Here is a 25,480-nt window from a genome sequence, read left to right on the forward strand (position 1 = left end):
TTTAATAAAAACAAAATAAAGAAAATTGTATTGGCACTCAGTATTTTAAGTTAGTAGAACTTATAAATAAATTTTAAGTTTTCAGTACTTACTATAATTAATTGTTTTAAACATTCAATTTTACAATGTGCCTTTTCAGAACATTGTGGTTTATGTTGGCAGTGTTATTTTTGTGCTAGTTTATAGTTTTAACCTGCTTCCTGGTACTCATTCTGTGCTGCCTGCTGCAGTATGCGATTATGTTTTGTTCTCCACAACCATCTGGCGACCCCCAGATACTATCTTCCGAATCCCTGGCTTGGTGACCACTGCTTTAATCAATCAACCAGCTAGCCACCTCTGCCTCAGTTGTGCTGCAATGGCAGCAACCGTGCACTTTGACCAATGAAATGTGTTAGCATGCTACATACATTATGTGTATGTACACGAAGGATTTGTAAAAAGAACGTCCAGGTATATGTGTAATGGACAATAAAGCTATCTCAGTCTTACAAATGTACTTGCCATACTATTTTTTTTGCAATGTCATGTAAAAAGCTATGAAAATATATATGCATTGTACATAAATAAACTGTTATTCTCATACTTGGGTTATTGAAGTTATCCTGTGAGAATGTTTGCCTTGAAGTACATATTGCACATTATGTTTGCATGCATGTTTCGAGTCATGCTTATCGTTGATTTATACATGTGCATATCTCATTAAGCCTACACATATAAGACTGGATTAAAAGGTCCTATCATTTTTACCTTTATACTGATGTGAGGTGACGCATATGAATAAATGTGTTATCTTACATTTTGTATTGTGTTTTTATGAAATATGGATTTTATTTTGTGTATCTAATCATATAATAAAATAATATTGAAACAAGTTTTCTCTGGCTCATCAAATATATCATTCCTAATTTCCTAACAATTATCTTGGCCTTTCATCCTTATGGAACACACACAACACATTTTTATTGTTTCTTTTTTCTTTTTTTTCACCTTACTAGAATCCCACTGTATTATCCTTTATATTTTATGGAGATAAAGAATTTAATGAAAATGATAATACAGTCTTATTTAATTCATTATTATATCATACTCACATATCATTATTATAACTATAGACATAATGTGTACTGTATTGTCTTTTGCATTATATATTATTATCCTGTATTCTTTCCTATTATTAACCTTGACATTGAGGTAATATTATTTTCCGGCCATGTATGACAATAAAGCATATTGAATTGAAAATGAATTTGAATGAGGTACTGCTGATGCTATGGGTTGCCAGGCTGGAGGAAAACCTCCCACCGTTGTAAAACTGTTTTGTGATTTAACATCGATAAAGAAAAACAATTATACATCGTTTTAAATTGTGTTACGCGAAGGATAGTTTTGTTTATTATGAACTTTTGATTTATATATACGAAACAATCAAATTAAGCTTATGGTTTGTGACTTGAAGAATAGGTTCTGGCAACCCGGCCGGCGAAGAGTCAACGTTGTAAGCTTATTCAGCTCTCTCTTGACAGCCAGGCAGCGTGGAAAGATGGTGCTCGACTTGGACCTGTTTCGGACCGACAAAGGCGGCGACCCAGAAATCATCCGCGAAACGCAGAGGAAGAGGTTTAAAGATGTCACGCTGGTTGATAAACTGGTCGCCGCGGACACAGAGTGGAGAAAATGTAAGCGCCGTCTCATTTCTGTTGTTCCAGACATAGCAGCTAACGTTAGCGCTGTGGCTAACAATGCTAATGCTAGCGTAGCGTCAGTGTATTTTCCATTGGAGAGGCGTTCACGCCAAACTCCATTAAAAAATCTGGCTATTTCATTTTTAGTATGCGAATACAGGAAACTGTCATATCGCATCCGGCGCTTTAAAATGTTTTACGTATTTTAAGGACCCAGACTTCAATTCGGCACTATTAAAATAGCTCCCACGAATATAACGTTACTTTATAATGAATTCACTTGTTACTATCCGCTCTGTCACCTCAGTAAGGTGAACATGGGCTTCACCGCAGTGGACCGTGAGTCCATTCAAAAACAGAAAGTTAAATGTTGAAATAGTTACCGTGCTACCTTGGTGCTTTCTATTTGCGCCGTATTTGCCTGTGGACCGTATTTTAACAGAGTGTGCAAAAAATATTTGGTAACACTACGTGCATGTTTGTCAGGAAGCCGGAGAACAATTTAGAGCAAGATTTGAATGGAGTTTGGTATGATGCTCTCACAGAGAATGACAGAAGGGGGCTAATGTTAGCACAGCTAACACCATTCAAGAAACCAAAATTAACCATGTATTTATCCTCCGGGTAGTTAATAGTAGTTAATTAATATCAAGTTTCTAATGGTTAGCCATAAGGCACTAGTTAACCGCACATTCCCCCAGGGTTTTTGATAGATATAATATGAAATGTTGGCTAACGCCCGGTTAGCTTAGCGATGCCGGGTAATAACGTGCAATCTGATGCAATCCCAGCCAGCAACATGTCAAGTCAACCTCGCCCTGCAGTGTAGCCACAGACAGAGTGATTCTGATCTAGAATGATAACGTGAATAGTTTTGTCAATTCATTTTTGCTGTTCTTTTAAGGAGTTTGTTTACAATTTTTTCATCGTTTATGATGACTTGAAGGTGAGGTGCTACTGACAGCAGCATCTGTCACCAGGTTACTAGTCGTGCTGCTGCACATCATACACACATACTCATAAACAGTCCCATGTACTGACTGACTGTGATTTGCCCCCTAACAGGCCGCTTCACTGCAGACAACCTCAACAAAGCCAAAAACCTCTGCAGCAAGAGCATTGGGGAGAAAATGAAGGTACAGAAGCATCAGGACACTAACTGGCCTAACAAGACTTTGTCTCTTGTCCTTTAATGTTGAGAGAGAAGAAATGACACTGCCAGTATGTGTCTAATAACTACACCTGAAAGGCAGTTGATAATTTTGGTCTTCTTTAACACTGTCTATGTTGTGAATGCAGAAGAAGGAACCAGTCGGGGAGGATGAGTCTGTACCTGAGGAAGCACAGAACCTGGAGTCCCTAACAGCTGAAACGCTATCGGTATGACAGCCTGTGCATATAATTACCTGTATGGTAGCATATTTGCATTTTGTTAAATCAGTCTCTCAAAAGACAGAACGCAAAACCTCCAAATTGCTTAATTACGGTCTTTGCTTTTCTTCGCTTGTTTATATGTTTCTGTGTCAGGCACTGACACTAACCCAGATCAAGAAAGTGCGGTTGTTGGTGGAAGAGGCAGCAGAGAAAACAGACAGTGAGAGGGTAAAGCTGGAGGCAGAGCGCTTCGAGTACCTGAGGGAGATCGGGAACCTCCTGCACCCGTCTGTACCCATCAGCAATGATGAGGTGAGTGGTTTGATACAGGCAGATCTGGTTAAAGTGGGAGCCGATTATGAACAGTTCAGGGTTCCTGCGGCTCCTTAAAAAGTCTTAAAATAAAATAAGAAAAGAGGTTACAATTTGTCTTTAATCTACTGTAAATTTGCTGTAGGTATTTTATTTGTAGATGGTGCATTTAAGGCTGAACGGAAAATTATCATGCGTGGTAGACTACTGTAAAACACCCAGTAGTGTGTATTTGTTTGAATAACTTAGCATTGGACAAAGAGAGACACCACCATTATTAGAATTTTCAAGGTTATATTTCTGTTAGTTAGCTACAGATGTTGACGGCTGGCTTTGTGTCATCTTTTTGTTGTTCTAAGGCATGGTTGTTAGCTTGCTAACAAGCTATGGTTGAGCCAAGACAGAGAGACGCAAGTTTAATAACAAATGTTTGCTGCCAGATAAGTTTCGGAGGTAGCTGGTGCCAGCAGGAAATGGAGCAAGGTTTATTCATGCTGACAGACCTTCACCCTTGGAGACCATGGGGATGAAAGGGTTTAAATCCCACATGAAATATGAAAAGCCCCAACAGTACATCTGAAACTTCCTCTGACTTCCTCACAACTCTCAACAGTTGGCTTTGACCAAAGAATCCCCACAAAGGATTGAACAGCTGAGGGATCTTCACACATTCAGCAGGCACTGTTCATTCAAGTTGAATGATGACCTACATTATGAAGCTTTGAATTCTCTATGTTTTGACATTCGTGATTCTAAATTATATTTTTGACATCTTAAAAAGCATTGAATTTATCTTTAAAAATTGTGTAAGAACGCTGCAGTGTCCTACACTAACACAGGGAACCCTGTGGCTGGTACAAGATACAAAAACTAAAATATTGCACTTGGGAGCACGCAGACTGTTATCATATCTATTAAGATACTTAAATATCTTGGCATATTTTGCCTGCAGTTCAACTGGACTGCCATAAACCAGAGGTAATGCCTTGTCATATAAATTATTGAAGATGCCTCGCACAGTATAAATATTAGGCTTAACTGAAGTATTACTTTGTAATAATAGTTAATAATAAAGTCTGAAAAATTGAGGGAGCTGTGAACAAGGAAGCTGAAGTACTGCAGCTTTTATGACCCATTTATGATGTAGTCGAGCGCCATCTTTCCGCACTGCCTGGCATCCATGGTAAGGTTAATGATTATTTACGCTATTGATTAATATATAAATATTTTAAAAAAGTTCAGTCAAACTCCACATGCACACCACATTTTTGCAGAGATTTAGATGTTTTTGCCCTCATGCTGATGATAATATTTTATTTTCTACTACTACTACTAATAATAATTGTATAGCGCTTTTAAAGGTACTTGGACACTTTACATCACAGAAAAAAACAACAAATAAAAAAAAAACATTTGATATATGCAGTTATCTTTCTGTGCCTGTGCACTAAATATGAAAGCATCTAGTTAGCTAAGTTTTGCAAAACAACTGGAAACAGTCAGGGGGACAGCGAGCTGTCTGACCGCACAGAGAGCAAGACGACTTCTTTCCCTCTGTTTCTAGTCTGTACTCAGATAAGGAAAGCTGCAACTATTAATCAGGTATTAAATTGTCAAGTATTTTTATAATCGATTAATCAGTTTGAGCCATTTTCAAAGAAACACAGTCCCAATTCTCTGTTTTCAGCTTTTTAAATGCAAACTCTGTCTTACTCCTTTATGACAGTAAACTGAATATCTTTGGGTTGTGAGCAAAAGAAGACATTTGAGGACGTCACCTGAGGTTTTGGGAAACACTAACATTTTTCACCATTTTCTGAAGTTTTATATACTAAACAACTATTAATCAATTAACTGAGAAAATAATTAACCGATTAATCGACTATGAAACTAAATGTTAGTTGCAGCTCTAAAGCTAAGTTTATTATATCCTGGCTCTTGCTTAATGTTTAGCACATAAATATAAGCCCAGCTTAGATCGAAGATTTGTAATGAGGCAAGTTGAAACTTGCAGCTGCTTGCAGCGGTTATACCAGTGCGACCAGACAAGACGGTGCATCATTTCCATCGCAACAGCTCGCTGTGCTTGAGCTCTAACTGCCAGCTTTTTTTTTTTTTTTTTTTTTTTTTTTAGCTTTTTATGCAGCTGGATATAATTTGTAGTTTCTTAAATTATGACTCAGCATAATGATAGTGAGTTACTTGCTGCTAGGGCACAAAATTAGCACCAGCCAAGTACTGGCAAAATATTCAAGTTACCGTTGCTTTTAAGAAAAAGTAGCGAGTGGTTAAATCTTGTTCCACACAGACACAGCTGATCCTCAAGCAAATTGATGACATGATTCTCTCTTTCCCGCATCCTAAACTCTGCCATTAATGACAGCTTGTAACTGACTTGACTTTGCTGCAGTTGGCTGCTGAAACAGGTGATGTGCCTTCAGTTCTAAAACCAGCCTCTGGCAGCATGACAAGTTGAGTTACAGGGACAGCCATCAGCAGGCTTGAGTTGAGCTGAAACGGGCCACGTCACACTGCTGCAACTTTTCCTGCAATGTTCTAAAACCTCTTCTTATGAATCCTTAGGGGTGCAACTAATGATTATTTTCATTTTCAGTTAATCTGTCAGTTAATGTCTCGATCAGTCAATGTATTGTTTGGTCTATAAAATGTCAGAAAATGGTGAAAAATGTTGATAATTGTTTCCCAGAGCCTAAGATTATGTCCTGAAATTTATTATTTTGCCTAAAACCAAAAGATATTCAGTTTACTCTCATAGAGGAGTACAGAGACCAGAAAATATTCACATTTAAAGAAGCTAGAATCAAATACTTATGACTTTTTTCCTTCTTAAAAAAATACTCAACCTGATTAATTGATTATCAAAATAGTTGCTGATTAATTTAATAATTGATAACTTAATTAATCATTGCACCTCTGGAATCTTTGTTTTGAACTGGCTGTAACTATGCAAGAAAGAAAATTAGCAAATAAGCAAATTTCCCAAACTGTCACACTACTCCTTAACTGTTCTCTTTTTATGTGACAGAAATGAGTTGAATCTTTTTGTCTGAATTTTGTTTTTGTCTGATTCAAACCCTGTGTTATGCAGTTATATTTAATGATAAAAATCAGAGAAAAGTAGCACACTTCAGAGACCGGAAGTGTCGACTGATTGGCCTGATCTGAACCTTCCCCTGGTTTCCTCCTGACAGGATGCAGACAACAAGGTGGAGCGCACCTGGGGCGACTGCACCGCCCAGAAGAAGTACTCCCACGTCGACCTGGTGGTCATGATCGATGGCTTTGATGGAGAGAGGGGAGCTGTTGTGGCTGGAAGCAGAGGTTACTTTCTGAAGGTGAGTTCAATCATGATGTCCAACATGTGCTTGACAAAAACAAGCGTATCGCTGCAGACACATGCAGGACATCAACAGGTAAATCACAGCTGACAGGCCCAAACAGACCTACATTCCTTCTCCAGCCATGACTACTCCTTTGCTTTCTACAAATCAAGAAACCACCTGTTTAGTTGTTTTCCTCTCGTGTGTTGTGTTCAGGGCCCGCTGGTGTTCCTGGAGCAGGCTCTGATCAATTATGCCTTGAGGATTCTCCACAGCAAGAAGTACACCATGTTGTATACACCCTTCTTCATGAGGAAAGAGGTCATGCAGGAAGTGGCCCAGCTCAGCCAGTTCGACGAGGAGCTTTACAAGGTACAGGAGCTTTTACTGAATTCCCCAACTTTTTCTCTTAACTTGTAATTAACTTTACAGTGTGGTGTCTGACTGGAGGAATGTTCTGTCCTGCACAGTCCTGCATACGGCAACACTGAGTCATGAAGGAGTTAGACAAAATTATTTCAAGTCAACACCAACCATATTGAAACAAAGGGATGAAAAGTTTCATCATGGACCTATATATATATTTGAAAACTATGCCATATTTACTGATATCATACACAGGCCAACCTTTTATTAACAATAAATAAATAGGGATGTGGTGATACCAAAAAGTCCACATTATATTTATAGCAATACCAAAAAGCAAAGAAAAGTGGCGACTTGAAAAATTGTCCTTTATTAAATAATAAATCTGATGTTTACAGATTGATGAATTAGCCAAGAGGCTAACAGACATTTCCAAAATATTTCCACTCTGCTGATTTATTCCTGAGAGTGAGGCAAATGTCCTCATTGTCTTATTTTCTTGGTTGCTTGTCATTATCTACCTGGCACTAGCAGTGTTTGTTCAAATGGGATATTTAGGTGTCTACACATATTTGACCATGAAGTGCCACCTTGAGGCCCAAACAAAGAGCTGCATGGTGTACATGGTACTACAGCAGCAGAGGTGTACTCAGTGTCTTTGTACATATTATGTTGTGATGAGAAGTTTTCGAGTAGTTTTCAGCTTTAGAATGATTTTCAACCCACTCCAGAAGTAAAGGTCTGAGACATTTCAGATTTCCTAACTGCAGCTGTCATTCATACACATTCTGGACAATAGATTTCCATGACCCTTCCAAGACTCAATCCAATGTTGAAACACAAATGAAATTTATATAATAAATTTGATATATTTGAAGATTTTTCTCTGATGAAGAGCATAGCAGTGGTTCCCTGCATTGAACATATATATGTAATGTGTGTTAGTCAAGTAAATAGATTTTAAAAGAACTGGCTAACTGTTGTTTTTCATGGTACCATGAACACAGCAGAGCACTCCTGCTTTTGTTAGTGGTTTTATTTTAATTAACCACAAGGGAGCACCTCTCCATTGGTCAACAGAGGCACACAACCACCGTGCAGTCAAACCAGGCTTCTGGTTTGTCTAGCCTCAGTTACTGTGGTCATGTCTTGCTATGCTAACACTAACTAGTGGACTAACTAAAGCACAGCTGTTTGTGGGTGTTTAAACGGTAATTGAGAAAGACAGCATGATTGCGCTAAAACGGTTGATGGGATTTCTTTGACTAAGATAAGACAACAATGCCCAGACTTTTGGTCACCTAAAACATGACTGGAAAAACAGGTTGATGTTGACCAAATCTGATAAAAACTAACAAGGACATTTGACACAGGCCTAGGGCCAGAGATATACTTGCTGTTATATCACATGTTGCTGCTCTCTCAACATACAGTCATTTGTACTGTGTGTACTGTGGTTGTATGCAGAACTGCAGATAGTGTAATGAATTTTTTTCCACCAGTATTCAGTGATTTATAAAGAAATATACAGGTCATGAATACAACTTGAACCGCAGAATATTTATGAAAGTCCCTCTCCTGGCTTTTCCAAAACCTTTTGGAAAAAGTCAAGGGAACTTTTCCAGTTATTTTCCGATACAATGATTTCTGTTGCTCCTCCTTCTCAACCCCGTCTGCGTGTCTGTCAGGTGATCGGTAAGAGCAGCGAGAAGTCAGACGACAACTCCATCGATGAGAAGTACCTCATCGCCACCTCCGAGCAGCCCATCGCGGCCTTCCTGAGGGACGAGTGGCTCAAGCCCGAGGACCTTCCCGTCCGTTACGCCGGCTTCTCCACCTGCTTCAGACAGGAAGTGGGCTCCCACGGCCGAGACACCCGCGGGATCTTCAGGGTGCACCAGTTTGAGAAGGTCAGTTGTGGGACAAAAGTACTGTATCACTTTTCATTGTCAATAAAAAAACAACACTCAAATAAATGGCCACTTTTTGTTACCATTTATCTAATTATAAGATTTGTTAAATTATCCAGAAATTATAATGATTAATATACAATCAGGAACAGTGTTACATGATTGATTTTATTTTAGGTATTTATTTTTTTAATGTGGAATAAAATATAATGATCTAATGGTTTATTTCTCTCCGTCGTAGATTGAGCAGTTCGTCTACGCCTCCCCACATGACGGCAAATCATGGGAGATGTTTGATGAGATGATAGGAACGGCGGAAGAGTTTTATCAGTCGCTAGGAATCCCTTATCGCATCGTCAACATTGTCTCAGGTAGGTCAGGCACCTTTACTACAGTCTGCAATTGCAGCTGCTTCCATTCTGAAACGGTTGGAAAGTAGTTACTAAACAGAAAGCTTTCATTTTTAAAAGTTAAAACTTTAAAAAATGGGAGCATTTGTTCCTGTTTTCTTTAAAATAAAATCACAGTGAAAGCAATGTGGTCATAAAATAGCTGGTATGAATATCACAAACCTGAAGAGACACATGAAGCCTCATTACAAAGACATTTTTGTACAAAAGGCTCACAAACTGTTGTGCTGTTTTTGTTAAATTATATTAATCCGAAGTAAGTGGTGGTGTTCCATTATGTAGGCTGTGCTGTGGCTCATTAAACCTGAGTTTTTCATTAGATGAGGATAAGATAAAATGAAATGTTGAATATAATTTGATGCCTAAAATGTCAACACTTGTCACTGACTAAAATGAGATCAGATCTGGACCTGTCTGTAAACTACTGTGGGACTGCTGATCTGTTTGTTTGTGCTGTGAAAGAATTCAGAATAGCAAACTGATCATTCCTGGATCATTCAATAGTACGATCTCATGAGCAGGAATGTTTACCAGGGCAGGAAGAGTGACCCGCTGACTAAAAACTGACTGCTTTAGAAGATTCCTGCAGTTATTTACTTGTTGTTAAGCCACAAAATGTAGGAGTTGAAACTATTGGTCAATTAATCCATTACTCAGATGATAGAAAAAATATCTGCAGCTGTTTGGTTATTTTTCTATTAAAATTGCCAAAAAGCCAATTCCAGCTTCTCAAAAGTGAGGATTTGCTGTTTTTCTTTTTTTTCTGTCACAGTAAAATTAATCTCCTCAGATTTTAGACTGTTGGTTGAACGAATGTGAAAATTTAAGAAGAGTGTGATTTGTATAATTCACAAAACCAAACAATAAATCAAATAATCTCCTTATTAATTAATGTAAACAATTGTTAATTGCAGGCCTATATTCTTATGTACCAGTACAACACCATGTTTGGTTATATTTAATGTAGTATCTATTGTTTTCCATTCGTTTTCTGTCAACTTGTGAGGGTGCTGCCATGACGATAACCACGATATCAAATCTAAATATTTCTGCTGTATGCCATCATAGGTGCCCTCAATCATGCAGCCAGTAAGAAGCTGGATCTGGAGGCCTGGTTCCCAGGCTCCAGTGCCTTTAGAGAGCTGGTCTCTTGCTCAAACTGCACCGACTACCAGGCCAGACGCCTCCGCATCCGCTACGGACAGACCAAAAAGATGATGGACAAGGTGAGAGCTCTGTCCCCACATAGCTGTGCATCCTGACAAACATCTGTCCGATAACGTTGGGCTGACAAATTGGTAGCCTATCCTTGATAGATATCCCTTCTGAAAACACTTCTTCTCTCTTTATGCTCTGTAGGCAGAGTTTGTGCACATGTTGAACGCAACCATGTGCGCCACCACACGTGTGATGTGTGCCATCCTGGAGAATTATCAAACCGAAGAGGGCATCGTTATTCCAGAGAAGCTCAGGGACTTCATGCCTCCTGGTAAGATGCGCCAAATCCTTTCACATCTGCTGTGTTCATTCACAAAGAACAAATAGTAAATAATTCACAGTAAAAATAACTTGTATGCCCCAAATACAAGATAAAACACAGCATCAGCTAATATTAGCTTATTGCAGATGTATTGGTATCTGTGTCTATTTGGTTGATGAGTAACAAGAAATTACAGCAAAAAAAAATTTCTAAATTAGGTTTGAGGTTATTTAGAAACAGTTTGCCATCATATAGTTTATCCACTCAAGAGCTCTGTACAGTTGATATTTGCACTGTAATGTATCCTGCTCAGTGTTAGCTCACAATTTAAAAAAGGACTTATCTCAGGATCCATGTTTTAAAACGTGCTATTGGCTGATATGTCATTGTTGGAGTTTTTTTTTTTATTTATTTATTATCATTATTATTATTTTTTTTTTTTTCCAAAATTTAAACAGTAGGTAAACTTAAAGATTTACATACATATACTCAAATAATCAAACAAAACAAATCAAAACATACAAAAAACAAAAATATTAGAATTTTCTCATTTTCAAGTGCTCAGCAAACGTCTTGGTTGGTGACTTCCAGGATATTAAAATAAAGTAAAATGTCCCCATATTTTAAAAAAGCTCTGTATTTTCACCTTGGTGGCATGAGTCAGTTTTTCCATGGCCAAACAGTTAGAAATATTTTTAAACCAATGTCCAACTGTAGGTGCTTCTGTGTTTAGCCTGAAGTGAGCATAAAATGAAAATCTTTTTATTACCTGCCAGTCTTAACGTAGGTGGAAGAAGTCCAAGGATAAATAGCTGAGGGCAGACAGGTAACCTAATAGATCTAAAATAGTTTGCATCACCTCTTCCCAGAATTTTTTTTTTTTATTTTAGGACAGCTCCAAAGGCAGCGGACTAATGTGCCTTCTCCTAGGCTACATTTAATACATGAATCAGGATTATTATCATCAAAACAATGTAGCAGGGAGAGAGTTATATATGTGTTGTGCATCTTGACAAACTCCCTTCCAGTCTTCTTCTTCAGAGATTTCTACCTCTGTCACTAGACCTCGCCAAACTATTGTTATTAGAGGATTCATTAGATTTAGCTACAATCGTTTTACACAAAAGAGAAACTTGGCCGTAAGAGTTATTGGGTTTCTTAATCTTGAATATCAACACAGAATTAACAAGACAAACTGTGTCAAACTAGATAAAAACTAGAAATAATATGTTCATTATTAGACAGTTAGACCTTTATCAGAGAGTAATTAGAGACACACTACGGTAGAACTGTATTTTAAACTAAAGTGTATTATTTCCCACCCAACACCCTTTAGTTTACAGCACATTTCTGTTGTAACATTACGTTTTTGTGTTTTTTCCCACCTCTCTTGTCTGTCCTGCAGATTTGGCAGAGATCATTAAGTTCGTCAAGCCCGCTCCCATCGATCAGGAGATGACTAAGAAAGCAAAGAAACAGGCAGGAGCGAAGAAGAAGAAGCAGGAAGGAGACCTGCCCAACGCCATGGAGAGCATGTCCGTCAACGACTCATAGACACCAGCCCGCGACGACAGTGTCGCTTCACCGTCCACGCAGATAGAAAGCGATGGAATAGAGCCTTGTGTGTAATGTGATTACTCCCTAACTAAAGTAACAAGTGAATGGGGAAACAAATCTCTCAAGGTGTTCACTTAATGTTATCCTTACCTTATAATGAAGGCTGGCTCTGTCCCGTCTGTGTCCGTCTGATTGGATGGTGTTGTTCATCTCAGCTGTTCACCCCCCATCTTCACTCTAAAGGGATCTCTCTCTGTGCTACAGTCCACTTCAGAGTCCACTGACCACCTGTCTGTCCAGCTGTCTGTCTCTTTCTCACATCCGCAGCATCACTGAGCCTAAAACAAACACATTCAGGTATTCCCAATCAGCAGCTAAACTTCTGGCTTCCTTGTCCTGGCAGTTTCTTTGACTAATGTTTAGTGCAGATAAACCACCGGGGGTTAAAGACAGGTAGATGTTTGTAACGGGCTTCACGGGATCTGTAATTATCATTAAAGAGTGTGGTTTTTGTTTAATCAACAGTCGGCTCTTTGTTGAGACCAAAATTTTCCTCTCTCTTGTAAAACGTGATTACTTCATGTCTGAAATGGTTTTAAAGTCGATAAAAAGGACTATAATTGACTGTAATCTTGTCAAAGGGATCAGGTATTTGTCTGTTTTAGGCTTCTTTCTCTGAACCACAATCATCTTCGACGTCTGTCGCTCAACATCATTGTTGACCACAATGCTGTCCATTAGCTTATGATTGAGACATTGCCATCGTCCTTATACGCTTGCTAATATAAAGACATATATATATATATATGATTGAGCATTGATGAAGTGGCACTCACTGTAAACAAATATTAAATACAGGTGATATGAAAGGTCTTTCTGTGTGCTTGTTTTTTTTTCAGTGTCTACAGTTTAATTCAGTAAAGACAAAACGTATTAAAGTTTGTTTAAAGGATGCTCAAATGAACTAATTCTGTTGAAATTTTTTTAATACTAATTCATACATTTCTGAATGTTTCTAGTGTAGAAATGTAGCTGCACTTTCTGGGACACCCATCTCTAAATGCATTATAATCTGCTAATAGCACTAATTGCTGGTCACTCACCAAATTTTTGTTTTTGCAAGGATCATAACGTGTTATAATAAACTAACCCTTAAAGAAAGGTTAAATATGAGGAATGTTGGTTTACATGTCACTGTTGAATGTATTGCCTGTTTCATTTCATTCAGTCATTACATCACTTGACAATAACCACTTAGAGTGACATAAAATCACATTGTAATGCTTTATAATTCATTAGAAAATAATTACAATATATCATTTTATAAACTATGACAGAGTGACTAGTCATCCTGAAGTATTACGATGCTTGACCTCATGCATAATTCTAAAATGCATTATGTGTTGTGATTAGTTGTTATAAAACATGAATGAGTTCTTTACAACTATAGTTATACCGTTTTTCTTTGAAAGTCACATCATTCTGAACGTTTTTAAATGTAAGACTTTGCTCTTCAAAGGTGAGAAATAAATTGACCAATTTTGATGATCTAAATAGCCTATAAAATCAAGTCATGCACATTTTAATACACTATAACCAGGTTTTAAAATAGTACACGTATATACAGATATATAAATTATTCTTTTATTGGCATTCTTATTTGTAGGTAGATTATTGTACTTTGATGTGTCTCCCATCATGGATGTTGAATAACTGGCTCTATCTTGTTGTGGCGAGGACACTTTGATGCAGGGACCACGATGAAAATAAGTCCTGGACTTTATTGTCTTATCCCTGGCAGTTTCATATATGCTGGTGTTTCTCTATACCATTGTATTTTGTATTGTTGAATAAACTTACTAGAATAGCCTTATTTTGGCAAAATAATGCTAAAAATCTGGTGTCTCCACTCACAGTATCCTATCCTGCAAGAAATCACAGTTTAACTGTTGTCTAAAGATCAGCTTTAGAGCTCTTCAAAAAACAAAAAAAAGTTTGTGCCTTGTTTTTAGAGTGCATGTGGAAAAATCACCTCACTCACCTGGAAATAAACATGAATGTTTTTACTCCTATTTATGTAGTGGTGCCCCTCAGCCTCTTGTGGCCGACATTAGTATTACAGCAGGAAAAAATGAGATCATGCTTTTACTGTTTTAGTTCCAACATTGTGGACCAAACTCCTTCTTGACATCAGAGCAGCTGAATCACTGCTCTTCATCTTCTAAAAACCCACCTGTACAGACCCACCTAGCATTTGTATAATATTTTTTATCTACATGTTCTTTTATATCTTGTTTTTCTGTCTCAATTTTTATTGCATTTTCTGTGTATGATGTGTTCTTAAATTGTGGTTTTAATTCTCTGTAGTTTTATTTTATGAAGCACTTTGTAACTTTGGTTTTGAAAGGCACTATATATGTAAAGTTTATTATTATTATTATTATTATTATTATTATTATTATTATTATTATTATTAAGAAGATGAATATTTTTTCTCTACCTGTTTCACAGATGAAAAGAATTTGAGGAACCTATAAAGACTATCCTGACAAAATATTGAGTCATAAACGTAAGAGAGAAAACAATTAATATTAGACTTCTCCCTTACTTCCATACTGCAATGATTCAATTGTATTTTTTTTTTTACCTTCACACTGTTGTGCTGAAATGGCCTTTGATGGATCATCAGATGTGTTGATGAAATCTCCAGGCAGCCTGGATATCTGAGCAGATAAAGGAGCAATAAGGAAGACATGACAGTCATTCATTAACTCAACAACAGACTTTAAACCCGTCTGTTTGTAATGCAATAAGAAGCCGATTCTCTCTGGTTAAAGCAGATTTACAAACAGGTAAGATGAATTTACAGCATTTCTTTAATGTTTGAGGTGATTCAAATGTAAATGTCTCATCTTTTCGTCAACCTGCAGGGTTTAGTTTGGCACCAGAAGACGAGTTAAAATGAGCGACACCTCAGAAGACGATAGTGAGATCTCCTTTCAAGTAAAGGTAAAGGCTGATTTTTGACTGAGTTGACTGATTCTCTGAATATGGAAATGGAGTGCAACAAGTTGACAGTTCAGTTTGATATTTGGCTATGAAAATGAAGTACAAAGTGAGATACTTGGCATTAATAATGGCAGCTGGTCTAAAGAGTGAGCTTCAGTTTGTCGAGTCATAGACAGGGTTTGCATATATAAAATATCCAATCAAATTAATGTGACAATCTGTCATGACAGCAGACTATTTTTTCTGATTTGCTTCATGTGTATTTCTTTCTCTAACCTGAAGTTTCTTGGCCGAGTTGAGGTGGTCCGCCCTGATGGACTACAGATCCTGGACGAAGCAGCTCAGAGTCTAAAGGTCAATAATCACCACTCCCATCCTATTTTAGTTGCTGTTTTCTTCTACCCTTATGATACCCCAGTACTTCACTTTTTAGGTTGATGTTCATGCAACTCTTTCAACATAGCAGTCAGAGCCATTGTGTGTTGTGTGCTCCCTTGAGGATGCAAGACATACTGGCGCCGTGTATTGCAGTTTTCTCATTGTGTTTGCTGAAATATCAAAATGTCCAAGAATAGTTTACTTGGATGCTCAGAATCCTCTGCATGGCTAGAAGACTTGAATTCTGGTGTTAAACCAATTTTTTTTTTCTACGAAAGCCAAGAGCAGCTGTAGTACTTGCAACTATTAATTAAGTTAATTTTGTCATCATCACGAGATAACAAAGCTCAATTTTTGCAATTTTTTGCAATTATTTCATTATCTCCATAAAAAAGCATGATTCTCTTGTGATAGCAGGTTAATTATTTGGTTGTCTTGACATAACAGAGCTCTTTTCTTCTGACAACCGGTTTCATTTATCTCATTAATTTGAGATCACAAAGCTTGTTTTCTCATGATAACAGGTTAATTTCTCTTGGTATCTTGAAGTAACGAAGCTCATTTTCTCATAATAACAGGTGAATTATTTCAACATCTCAAGATAACCAAGCTAGAGTTCTTGGCATTATGGGTTAAAGTTTATTTTCTCGTGATAAGAGGTTAATTATTTTGTTTTCTCAAGATTTTTAAAAAAGCCTTTTTTCTCATAATAAGGGTTAATTGTCTTCTTATCTCAGGATAACAAAGCACTTTTTCTTTCTTTCTTTTTTTCTCATGGAAACAAGTTTTCTTCTCGGTTTCCACTAAAGTAGCTCTCTGAAAACTTATTAACTATAAATGTTGGCTTTAAAGACACTGTAATAAACTTGAAATGCCAATATCATCCCTAGACATCAGAAAAATCCAACACAGAAAAGGCAGCGAAGAAGAGCAAAGTCCACCTCTTCCTGTCGCTGAGTGGGGTCGACATTTTGGAAAACAAAACCAAGGTGTGTGACAAAAGTGCGCCAGCCATCATCCCACTCCAAGAACACATACAATTTAATCACACCTCTTGCTTTCTCTGGCCATGAATGGTCACTGTTAATCTTCTTATTGTCTTTCCTGTCCTCAGTTTTTGTTGTACACGTGTCCTCTGTCCACCATCTCCTTCTGTGCCATCTTGCCATCTTCACCCAAAGTCTTTGGCTTTGTGGCTCAACACCCTGCAGCAGACACGCACCACTGTTATCTGTTCCAGAGCAAGAAGTTTGTGAGTACAACTTGCTATACAATCCCTACAGCAGCAGTTAGGTGGTTTATTGTTTTTATTTGATCATTGATATTAATATCTGACAGCAACGTACCAGAGAGAAATATTGTATCCTAGTCAAATGAGATATTCAGGCCTTCAGAGTGGAACTTTTTTGACACTTTTCAGGCTCATGTGTTGGTGTCAGTTATCGGGGACACCTTCCGAGCTTCAAAAAAGGAGCAGAGTGTCAAGGGAGGACGAGACCTGATAGTGGAGGCACTCAGACACAAGGTTTGCTCTTCTTTGCATCACTTTCAGGGCTCGGGGTTAGTTTGGTTAAGTTTCAGTTGTTTCATTTTATTTATCATACTGCAGAATTTATCAGAATTTTTTGCAAATAGGTACTCAGTTTACCATCAAAGCTGATTTGAAAGGGGGTTATTAAGAGCTCCTATGAAATGAAAATGTTTTCTTTTTATTTTCATTGGTGCATATTTAATCATTCTGCCTTGCCTGTCTCATTTTCTTTTTTGTCAGAATAAAATACTGCAGAGGGAGAATGATGAGCTGAAGAGGAGGCTTGCAGGACAGACTAACTGACCAGCGATATTAATGCTGATGCACTTGTACACATACACACAATATTTGGGACACAAACAAATTACATCTCTTCTCTTTGTTTCAGTGTTTTCATACAGGCCTTTATCCTCATAAAAATATTTGAGTTGAGTGATGAAACAAAGAGAAAAGCTGAAAAAAAAACCCCACATTTAATTATAAACTTTATGATTTTGTTTCTGAAACATAATGTACTGTACTATTTAATGTAAGTCCGCATCCACAACAGTAGTGGGCGGCAGTAAGCTCCATCTCCTGTAAACCAAGAACCTAGGGTCGTGTCTAGAAGGGAAGCCAAGATTTGTGGAACTCTCGCGAGATTTGTACACATTGCTTATTGGCAGTGCACGTTGCACAAAATAATCATGTTTTATAATGTCACAATGCTATGGCCAAGATCTTCTAGAGTTTAGGGACAAAAATAGTTTGTTAGGATTAGGAAAGATCATAGTTTGGGTTAAACGATTTACTCTCGCGAGATTTTTCACGGATCTGGGATTCCCATTTCACACGACCAAGAACTAGGTGGGTGCGTTAAAATACTGCTTTCACAATGTCGGAGATATATATATTATTGTGCTTAGATGGAGAGTTAGAGTCTTTAACATTACAGAAAGACATTTGTTCCGGCTGGCAAAATGCTATGTGACTTTTCTGTGTGTAACTTATAAGAACCGACTTGTAAGAACTGGGAATGTATTTAATGTCAGCGACTAATGGTAGAATAATTGTTTGCAACTGAAACCAACTAAATAATAAATAAAACTTGTGTGCCTGACTTACCGTATTTTCTTGCTTGACCTCTACAATATGTTAAAACGTGCATGTTAATACTTTTTCAATACATCATGTTTAAAACGATATAAGAGCCCTTAATATTACTATTGAAAGCGCCGTATATAAAAAATGACCTAAGTGTTCGTTGAGCAACTCACTGCAGTTCAAGTTTTGTTATCCTGTCTGAAATTTGGCTTGCAGTAAAAGCAGGCAGTGTTCAGTTACTTTTTCTGCACAAGTGCTGGTTAATATGTTTTTTTTTAATTAATAAACTATTCTATTTTATGTGACTAGTACTTTTTTCTTTTAGCCATGATATTAAATGAGCTGTCGAGCGTTGTTTTTCGATACTAGTAACAATAATATAGAAGTTTAAAATTCTGGATTGCTTGAATGCAACAGCGACTGAAGCGTTGGATATGGGATTGTCGAGGAAGGTACGCAGGGCACGTGAAGGCAACACGACATGGACGTAGTGTTCGGTGTGACAGAAGGCAAACAATGCGCTGGCTGATGTAAATATTAGTTTGGGATGGCAACGTTGATTTGTTTCGTTTAAAGGTAAGTGAATTGTCTTTAAATAAGCTAACTAAAGTTACAGACGGTTACAGTTACTGGTGGCTAACAGCTAACTTGTGGAACAGCTCTTCTAGCAGACTGGCTAGCTTAGAGACGCCAACCTGAACATTTTGACTCAGTCAGCTAATTTGAGATGGTCACAGTTTAGTTTATCACTGACGGACACACACAGGGTCATTCTGTGTGAACCACAGCTGACTTGTTGCTCCTGAGTCAGTTTGCTCACATGTTTTTGGGCTGAATGGCTCCTTCTCACCCTCCTGCAGAAGGGCAGTACTAGTCGGTGGGACACTGTGGCTCGGCCGCCGCCATGGGGACGCGGTTGTCTCGCAGCGGCAGCAACCTGTCACTCCTCCCCGAGAGACAGAGCTCTGAGCAGCGGGCAGAGGACAGAGACTCCGACAACGAGTCCCTGGACGGACTCGGCAGGCGGGAGGACATAGCCCAGTTCCCATACGTGGAGTTCACAGGCAGGGACAGCATAACGTGTCCGACATGCCAGGGCACTGGACGGATCCCCTCAGGTGAGAGGACACAAGTTAAAATCAATGATTATGTGAACTTTTGAGTTGAAACTTCTGTCAAAATCTGCATCGATGTAACTTTTAACTCACTTGAAGACAGGCTTTAGCCTGAAAAAAGTTTGTTGAATGACAGGGCTAAAAATCAATGAAAGCAGACCACATTAAAGTCAATTCAATTCAGTGTAAAATCTCGTGTTTCTGTTGTTCAGTCAAAGTTTGATTACATGCAAACAGCTCTTAGAGCAAATGCCACAATCATTGTAACTGGATGAAACAGACACTTTAATAGCTAGAAAATAACTTTTCAAATACCACTGCACTGCATGTGTTGTCTGTTTAAGGAAGAAATGTTCATCAAGACATTTTATAGGCGTTTCCCAAGTTTTCTTTAAGGAAAAAAAATCTAATCAATCTGTTACATGACCCTGTTATCTCTTTCTTGACAGGTCAAGTGAATGAACTGGTTGCATTGATTCCATACAGTGACCAAAGGCTGCAGCCCCAGCGAACGTGAGTAAACAAATCTTTATTTTTCTAGTACTCAAAGTGAAATGGTATTTGCCTGACATTCATTCAGGCCAGGTGAGCACAAGTTTGGAACCTGTGTGTTTTTGTGTTGCAGGAAGCTGTATGTGGTCCTGTCGATTGTGTTGTGCCTACTGGCTTCTTCGCTGGTGGCCTTCTTCCTCTTCCCTCGCGCCGTGGTTGTGGTGGATGATGGGATACACTCAGTGACTGTGCACTTCGACCACTCCAATACCAGGGTCCTAATGAACATGACGGTAGGTCATAACCAAAACTTCCACTCAGCACAGAGAGGTGTTTCTGTGTTGGACATAGTATTAGCAGTACGGATGAAAATCGTTTTCACAGTAAACGTCAACAAAATTCCAGACTTTTAATATTATCATTTCAAATATTAATTATCACAATAACTGTGGGGGTTTTTTGTGTCAGTGACAACACTGACATCATCAAATCACAACTCGCTTCCAATGTAAAACTTGGCTAACTTTCAGTGTGTGTCAGAACGTTTTGAGCATTTTCAACACCTAAAATATTTTTAGGGGCTTTTGTTTGATAGGACAGCTGAAGAGAGGAGACAGGAGATGAGGAAGGAGAGTTGGGGGAATTACAGACAGCACAGGGCCACAGACAGGAGTCACACCCACAGCCTCAGTGCACGTGGTGCATGCTCTACCAACTGAGCTACCAGGGCGCCTCAACACATTTGAACCATACTGCGATAACAGTTAAAGTCATGTTAATTTTGCTCGCTATAATCATGACATTTTCATACTGTTGCATCTGTAATTACTAGTCAGTAAAATGCAGTACTGTTCAGCAGTGCTGCATGCTGCAGCATCCGAAATGATCACTCAGTTTAATCGACACTTGACAATTTTTCTACCAAGCTGTTTACATGCCTAATAAAAATAAATATGCATCTATTATTCCAGTTTATATGCAGCTGTGCATACTCTGATTATGGACGCTTCTTTCTGTCAAATATTTTGTCAGCCTCTGTCTTTAATTCGTTTAATCACCTTGAAAAGATCAGCATTGCAGTCTTTGTGCATATCCAAAAATGTGATGATATTAAATGTTTAAAAGTAGGTGTGTTTTTCCCTCCAAGCTACAAATGAGATTTTCTTTTGTGCACACATCTCTAGCCCCGTCCTGCAAACTGTTGGCTAGTTGGTTTGTGTACAGCACAGAGGAGAGGAGGCTGTGTGTCACATCTGCTGTAAAAACCCCAACTGAGATGCATATTCTGAATTTTGCTGTTGTGTGTCCAAAGAATGCTCCAAAAACCACAATAATACCATTGTATCTCACGTCTTCATCAGAATATGCTCCACTCAGAATGTCCAAGCAGAATATGCTGTTTACATGACATGAATCAAATTCAGAATAGCACCATATTCTGATTATTAGTTGAAAACTATTGTGCATGTAAATGTGGCCACTGGGACTTTTCTGTTTGAGTGAGAATTGCCTCAGTAGCTTCAGTTATTGTACGTTTGTCTAATTTTAACTTACAGTGTTGCTGCAAGAACTGTTTCCTTTGAAGCTTCTGATGTGTGAAAGCAGTTCTTTCTGTTTGAGGGTTTAGTTTTTGCAACTGAAAACTTTCCTGTGTACAGGTGGAGAAACTCATTTAATCACCACACCCAACACCACAATTAAAACTGACTGGACATGTTGTTACAAAAGCACGTTGCATAATCGTCTTTGTATTTCACCGTGTACCTTTCATACTTATTTACTTTTGTTTTCCACAGAGCACTCTGAACCTGACCAACCCGAACTTCTTCTCAGTGCTGGTGCAGAGCGTGAGCTGCCAGGTCCTCTACATGAAGACGGTGATCGGGACTCAGCAGCTGAACAACGCCACCACCATCCTGCCGCTCAGTCAGAGTCGGGTACGACACAAAACGCACATTCGGACTGCACACATTTCAACCATAAAAACAGCATTTAATTGATGTCATTCATGTTAGAGGCTTCTGTATATTTTAAGATAAGACTTCACTTTTATTTCCTGGTAAATAATACTTTTGTGTACATAATGAGCATAATCGTTGGTTGGCTCAGACACAGCAAAGCTTCCTGGTCCAAGGTTCAGTGTGCAAACAAACATGTCATCACTGTACAGCACGCTGCAGGTGTGCCTGCTGCAGGATGTGGTCTCTGTTTGATTGACTGTTTTGAATACGAGCTCGACTGCACAGACTCTCAGGATGAAGGTCAAATGCTTGAAGACATGACTGCAAGAACAACACACACTGTCGCTGACTGTGCAAAGAACAAAACCAACAAAGAATTGATCCTGCTAACAAATATTTTTTGTGTCGCTAAACCCTGATACATCTTATCCTTCCACACCGTTGATTACCATGAACACACCGGCGCTGTAGTTAATTATGAATCCATCCCACATACACCACCCTGCTGTCATAAACACTGGTATGACAAGTCTGTGGCTGAAAATAGAACAGATTTGCTTTTTTTCTGAATCCAGTTTGGTGAATACTGCAGTACCCAGCTGTTTTCTGAAGTTACTTAACCTTTTTTAAAAATGAAAGTATGTTATGTATCACTTTTTCAAAGATTAACATCTTCAGTAGGAATAAATTGCCTTTGGTTTTGAGCACCACAGACAGACTGGAGAGGCATATCATGGGATTTGTTGACAGTAACAATATCATAACATATAACCAGCTTTATCCTTTAAAGGAGAAATCCATAATAAATTTACTGTAATAAATCATGAATTGATCACAATGTGTCATCAGAGATCGAGGAAGCATGTTAAGTTGAACTACTCGCTTTCACTTGCCATGAACGCTACAGCTGCGGTTTCCCTTCTTGAAATTTCCATGAACTGTGTTGTATGTCTGTTTCACAAAAATAAGAATTCCAAACATTGCGGAATTTTTGCCAAATGAGTAAGTGTTTGGTTATGAGTTGTAAGAAATTCTTAATAATCTTGTAGAAGGCGTAGATGCTAATAACATTTAAATTGAGCGAAATGTTAATGGAGTTTGGCACGCAGTGAGACAGACACTGACTCATCATCTAGTGTGTGTTGTTTCAGAGCAGTGGGCTTTTGTTTTCAGGATAACAGGCGTAACTTTACATTGACATTTGTAAACAGCTGATCATCTTACAGTGGAGGACTTTTCATCGTTTGTTATTGTCAGTTTGTGCGGCTGCACTCTTGCAGAGCTCATGATCATATATTAAACAGGATTACAACCTATTTGATAAAGTCTGTGGCTCCAGCTCGCTGGACTGCTGTGCTTATTTTTGCATGTGCAATGGATACATGTTGGTCTTTAAGTTTGTTAAGCTGCTGTACACTGTAACATGTACAGATACTGCATGTTTGCTTTGTTACTTAGCCTCAATGAAACGTCTTGAGGTTGTCATTTGCCGTGAAGATTCTTCCTCAACAACATGTTGAGTTTTGTTGTTGTGTAACGTATCGATCTTCTGCAGGTCAACTACACTGTCAGTGTGGAGATTGGGAGCAGCGCACCCTACGTTTAGTAAGTGTCTGCCTAAACTTTGTCTAAACAGCTTGTCTCTGTCATGTAGACGCACAAAATCTGCCGAAGTTCAGACAGCTTCTCATTGGCTTGTAGTGCTGCAGCAATTTTTTAATTCTTCCATAAATGAAAAATGAAAAATAATGTTTTTACAGGACATTGACTGGTATTTATCTGCTGAAGAGTTTGTCCACAAACCTACACATCACTATTACAGTCACTGTTCCAGTTTAGAAAACTAACCCTTTTGTGTTTTGTCTTTTTCAGTGCCTTCTGCACCATGCCCAGCATTAAGGTCCACAACATTGTCGTATATATGCAGTAAGTATCTCTTTACTTTGAGAAAATGCTTCATTTTATTTGTATTACTTTGTTCTTTTTCTCTTGTTACTTTTGTTTTGTCTTGACTTTCATCAGAGAAATATCTAGATCCTTTACTTAAATAAAAGTACTGATACAGCAGTATAAAACGACATTACAAATAACAGTCCTGTATTCAGAATCTCACACAAGTAAAAGTACTAGCAGCAAAATATTGTATACTTGAACTATCAAAATAAAAGTGCAGTACTTTTTGTGCATATTTCAGTATCATAGAGAGATAAGATAAGATATGTTTTTTGGTGACATGTTGGAGAGAAGGCAGGCTAACCCTAACCCAATATCGCCCAAACTCTTCAACTCACACCAAAACTATCTGGATGGATAAACAGCTCTACAGGCCAGGGGAGAAATATGTATTTTTGATTTTTGGATGAACTGTCCCTTTAAGGAAGATTGCAGCACGAGAATGATAAGGTTGGCTTTAAAAACGTTTTTAAAGAAGTTGATTTTCAGCAAAAACAGGTTGAAATATTCCTACTTCACACAAAAATAAGGAGCAGAAACTCAGTTTTATTATTTGTCAAACAAATTCATCGCATTTTAGAAGCTGATAATGTTTTGTATAAAAACAAAAAAGGCAAAATCTGCAAACTAACTTCAGCTGTCAGTAAAAGAAGTCGGTAGTAGCATACAGTAGAAATACTCAAGTAAAGTGCAAGTACTTCAAAGCAGTATTTAATTACAGTACTTGAATAAACTTTTAACTGCTGCATCATCACACCCTCCAGCTGTGTAACAAGACAGTCGTGTTATTTAGTTGTGTCATGTTGTGTAACACTAAGGGACAGTGTTACCACATGAGCCACTTCCTGTAGATGACTTCTAGTGTGACATTGTGTGAACTGTTCTTTGTGTCTGTGCAGTTTTCCCTCCTAGTTGTTATTAAATCTCTCAGTGGAGTGATAAACCTCTGCGGTCACATCTGTCAGTAGCTAATTTATCGTGTGCAGCAGCTCAGTATCTGTCTCTGTCTCTGTCCCGCCTGTTTCCAGAACCTCAGTGAAAACCTCATACATGGTGCGAACGTCCCAGAACAGCCTGGAGGCCTATCGCTACATAGACTGCGGCTCCAACACCACATACCACCGGACAGTCGGGCAGCACCGGCACCTCTCCTCCACCCACACACCGGCCGCAGCGCTCAGCACCCCTCTGCTGTGAGGGCAACGGTCAGGACGAGGTGGGAGACCTTAGTAACACACTCCAGGATGGATTTTGTTCTCGCCTCGCAGACAAAGCCACCAGCAGCAAAAAAAAACCCAACAAAAAACAAAAAAAAACAAATGGTGCTTTCTTTTAAGCTCACACAGAATTTGTAACATTAAGGAGCTGTTTCCTGGAAAACACAGGTGTGGCAGGTCAGTGTTGTAAAAAGCCACTTTTTTTAACTGCACACTGACTCTCAGAGGCAACAGATGAGTGGTTTTGTTGTGGTTGTTCAGTATTTCTGGCTGCAACAGCCACTTTTTGCCTGAACTCACCACGTC

At 38.4% G+C, this 25,480-nt stretch overlaps 3 protein-coding genes across 3 annotated transcripts; all 3 read left to right on the forward strand.

Annotated features, from left to right (window-relative positions):
- The first annotated feature begins 1,506 nt into the window (after nucleotides 1-1,506).
- Nucleotides 1,507-13,308, forward strand: sars1 (seryl-tRNA synthetase 1). The gene is made up of 11 exons (XM_084721770.1): nucleotides 1,507-1,679; nucleotides 2,751-2,821; nucleotides 2,985-3,065; nucleotides 3,213-3,371; nucleotides 6,584-6,727; nucleotides 6,929-7,084; nucleotides 8,767-8,988; nucleotides 9,230-9,359; nucleotides 10,467-10,624; nucleotides 10,758-10,887; nucleotides 12,284-13,308. The coding sequence occupies exons 1-11, from the start codon at nucleotides 1,544-1,546 to the stop codon at nucleotides 12,430-12,432; spliced, it is 1,536 nt and encodes a 511-aa protein (XP_084577896.1). The 5' UTR covers nucleotides 1,507-1,543; the 3' UTR covers nucleotides 12,433-13,308.
- A 1,983-nt stretch (nucleotides 13,309-15,291) lies between these two features.
- Nucleotides 15,292-18,452, forward strand: LOC146325642 (PTB domain-containing engulfment adapter protein 1). Its single transcript, XM_084721772.1, has 6 exons — nucleotides 15,292-15,444; nucleotides 15,727-15,798; nucleotides 16,713-16,811; nucleotides 16,937-17,074; nucleotides 17,243-17,347; nucleotides 17,594-18,452. The coding sequence occupies exons 1-6, from the start codon at nucleotides 15,397-15,399 to the stop codon at nucleotides 17,654-17,656; spliced, it is 525 nt and encodes a 174-aa protein (XP_084577898.1). The 5' UTR covers nucleotides 15,292-15,396; the 3' UTR covers nucleotides 17,657-18,452.
- A 358-nt stretch (nucleotides 18,453-18,810) lies between these two features.
- tmem106c (transmembrane protein 106C) lies at nucleotides 18,811-25,458 on the forward strand. The gene is made up of 8 exons (XM_084721771.1): nucleotides 18,811-19,012; nucleotides 19,297-19,554; nucleotides 20,001-20,064; nucleotides 20,177-20,336; nucleotides 21,840-21,980; nucleotides 23,560-23,609; nucleotides 23,877-23,930; nucleotides 24,986-25,458. The coding sequence occupies exons 2-8, from the start codon at nucleotides 19,341-19,343 to the stop codon at nucleotides 25,152-25,154; spliced, it is 852 nt and encodes a 283-aa protein (XP_084577897.1). The 5' UTR covers nucleotides 18,811-19,012; nucleotides 19,297-19,340; the 3' UTR covers nucleotides 25,155-25,458.
- The last annotated feature ends 22 nt before the right edge of the window (nucleotides 25,459-25,480 follow it).

Source organism: Lutjanus erythropterus, chromosome 6, assembly GCF_056507025.1.
Source record: "Lutjanus erythropterus isolate fLutEry1 chromosome 6, fLutEry1.hap2, whole genome shotgun sequence".
Classification (NCBI taxonomy): domain Eukaryota; kingdom Metazoa; phylum Chordata; class Actinopteri; order Lutjaniformes; family Lutjanidae; genus Lutjanus; species Lutjanus erythropterus.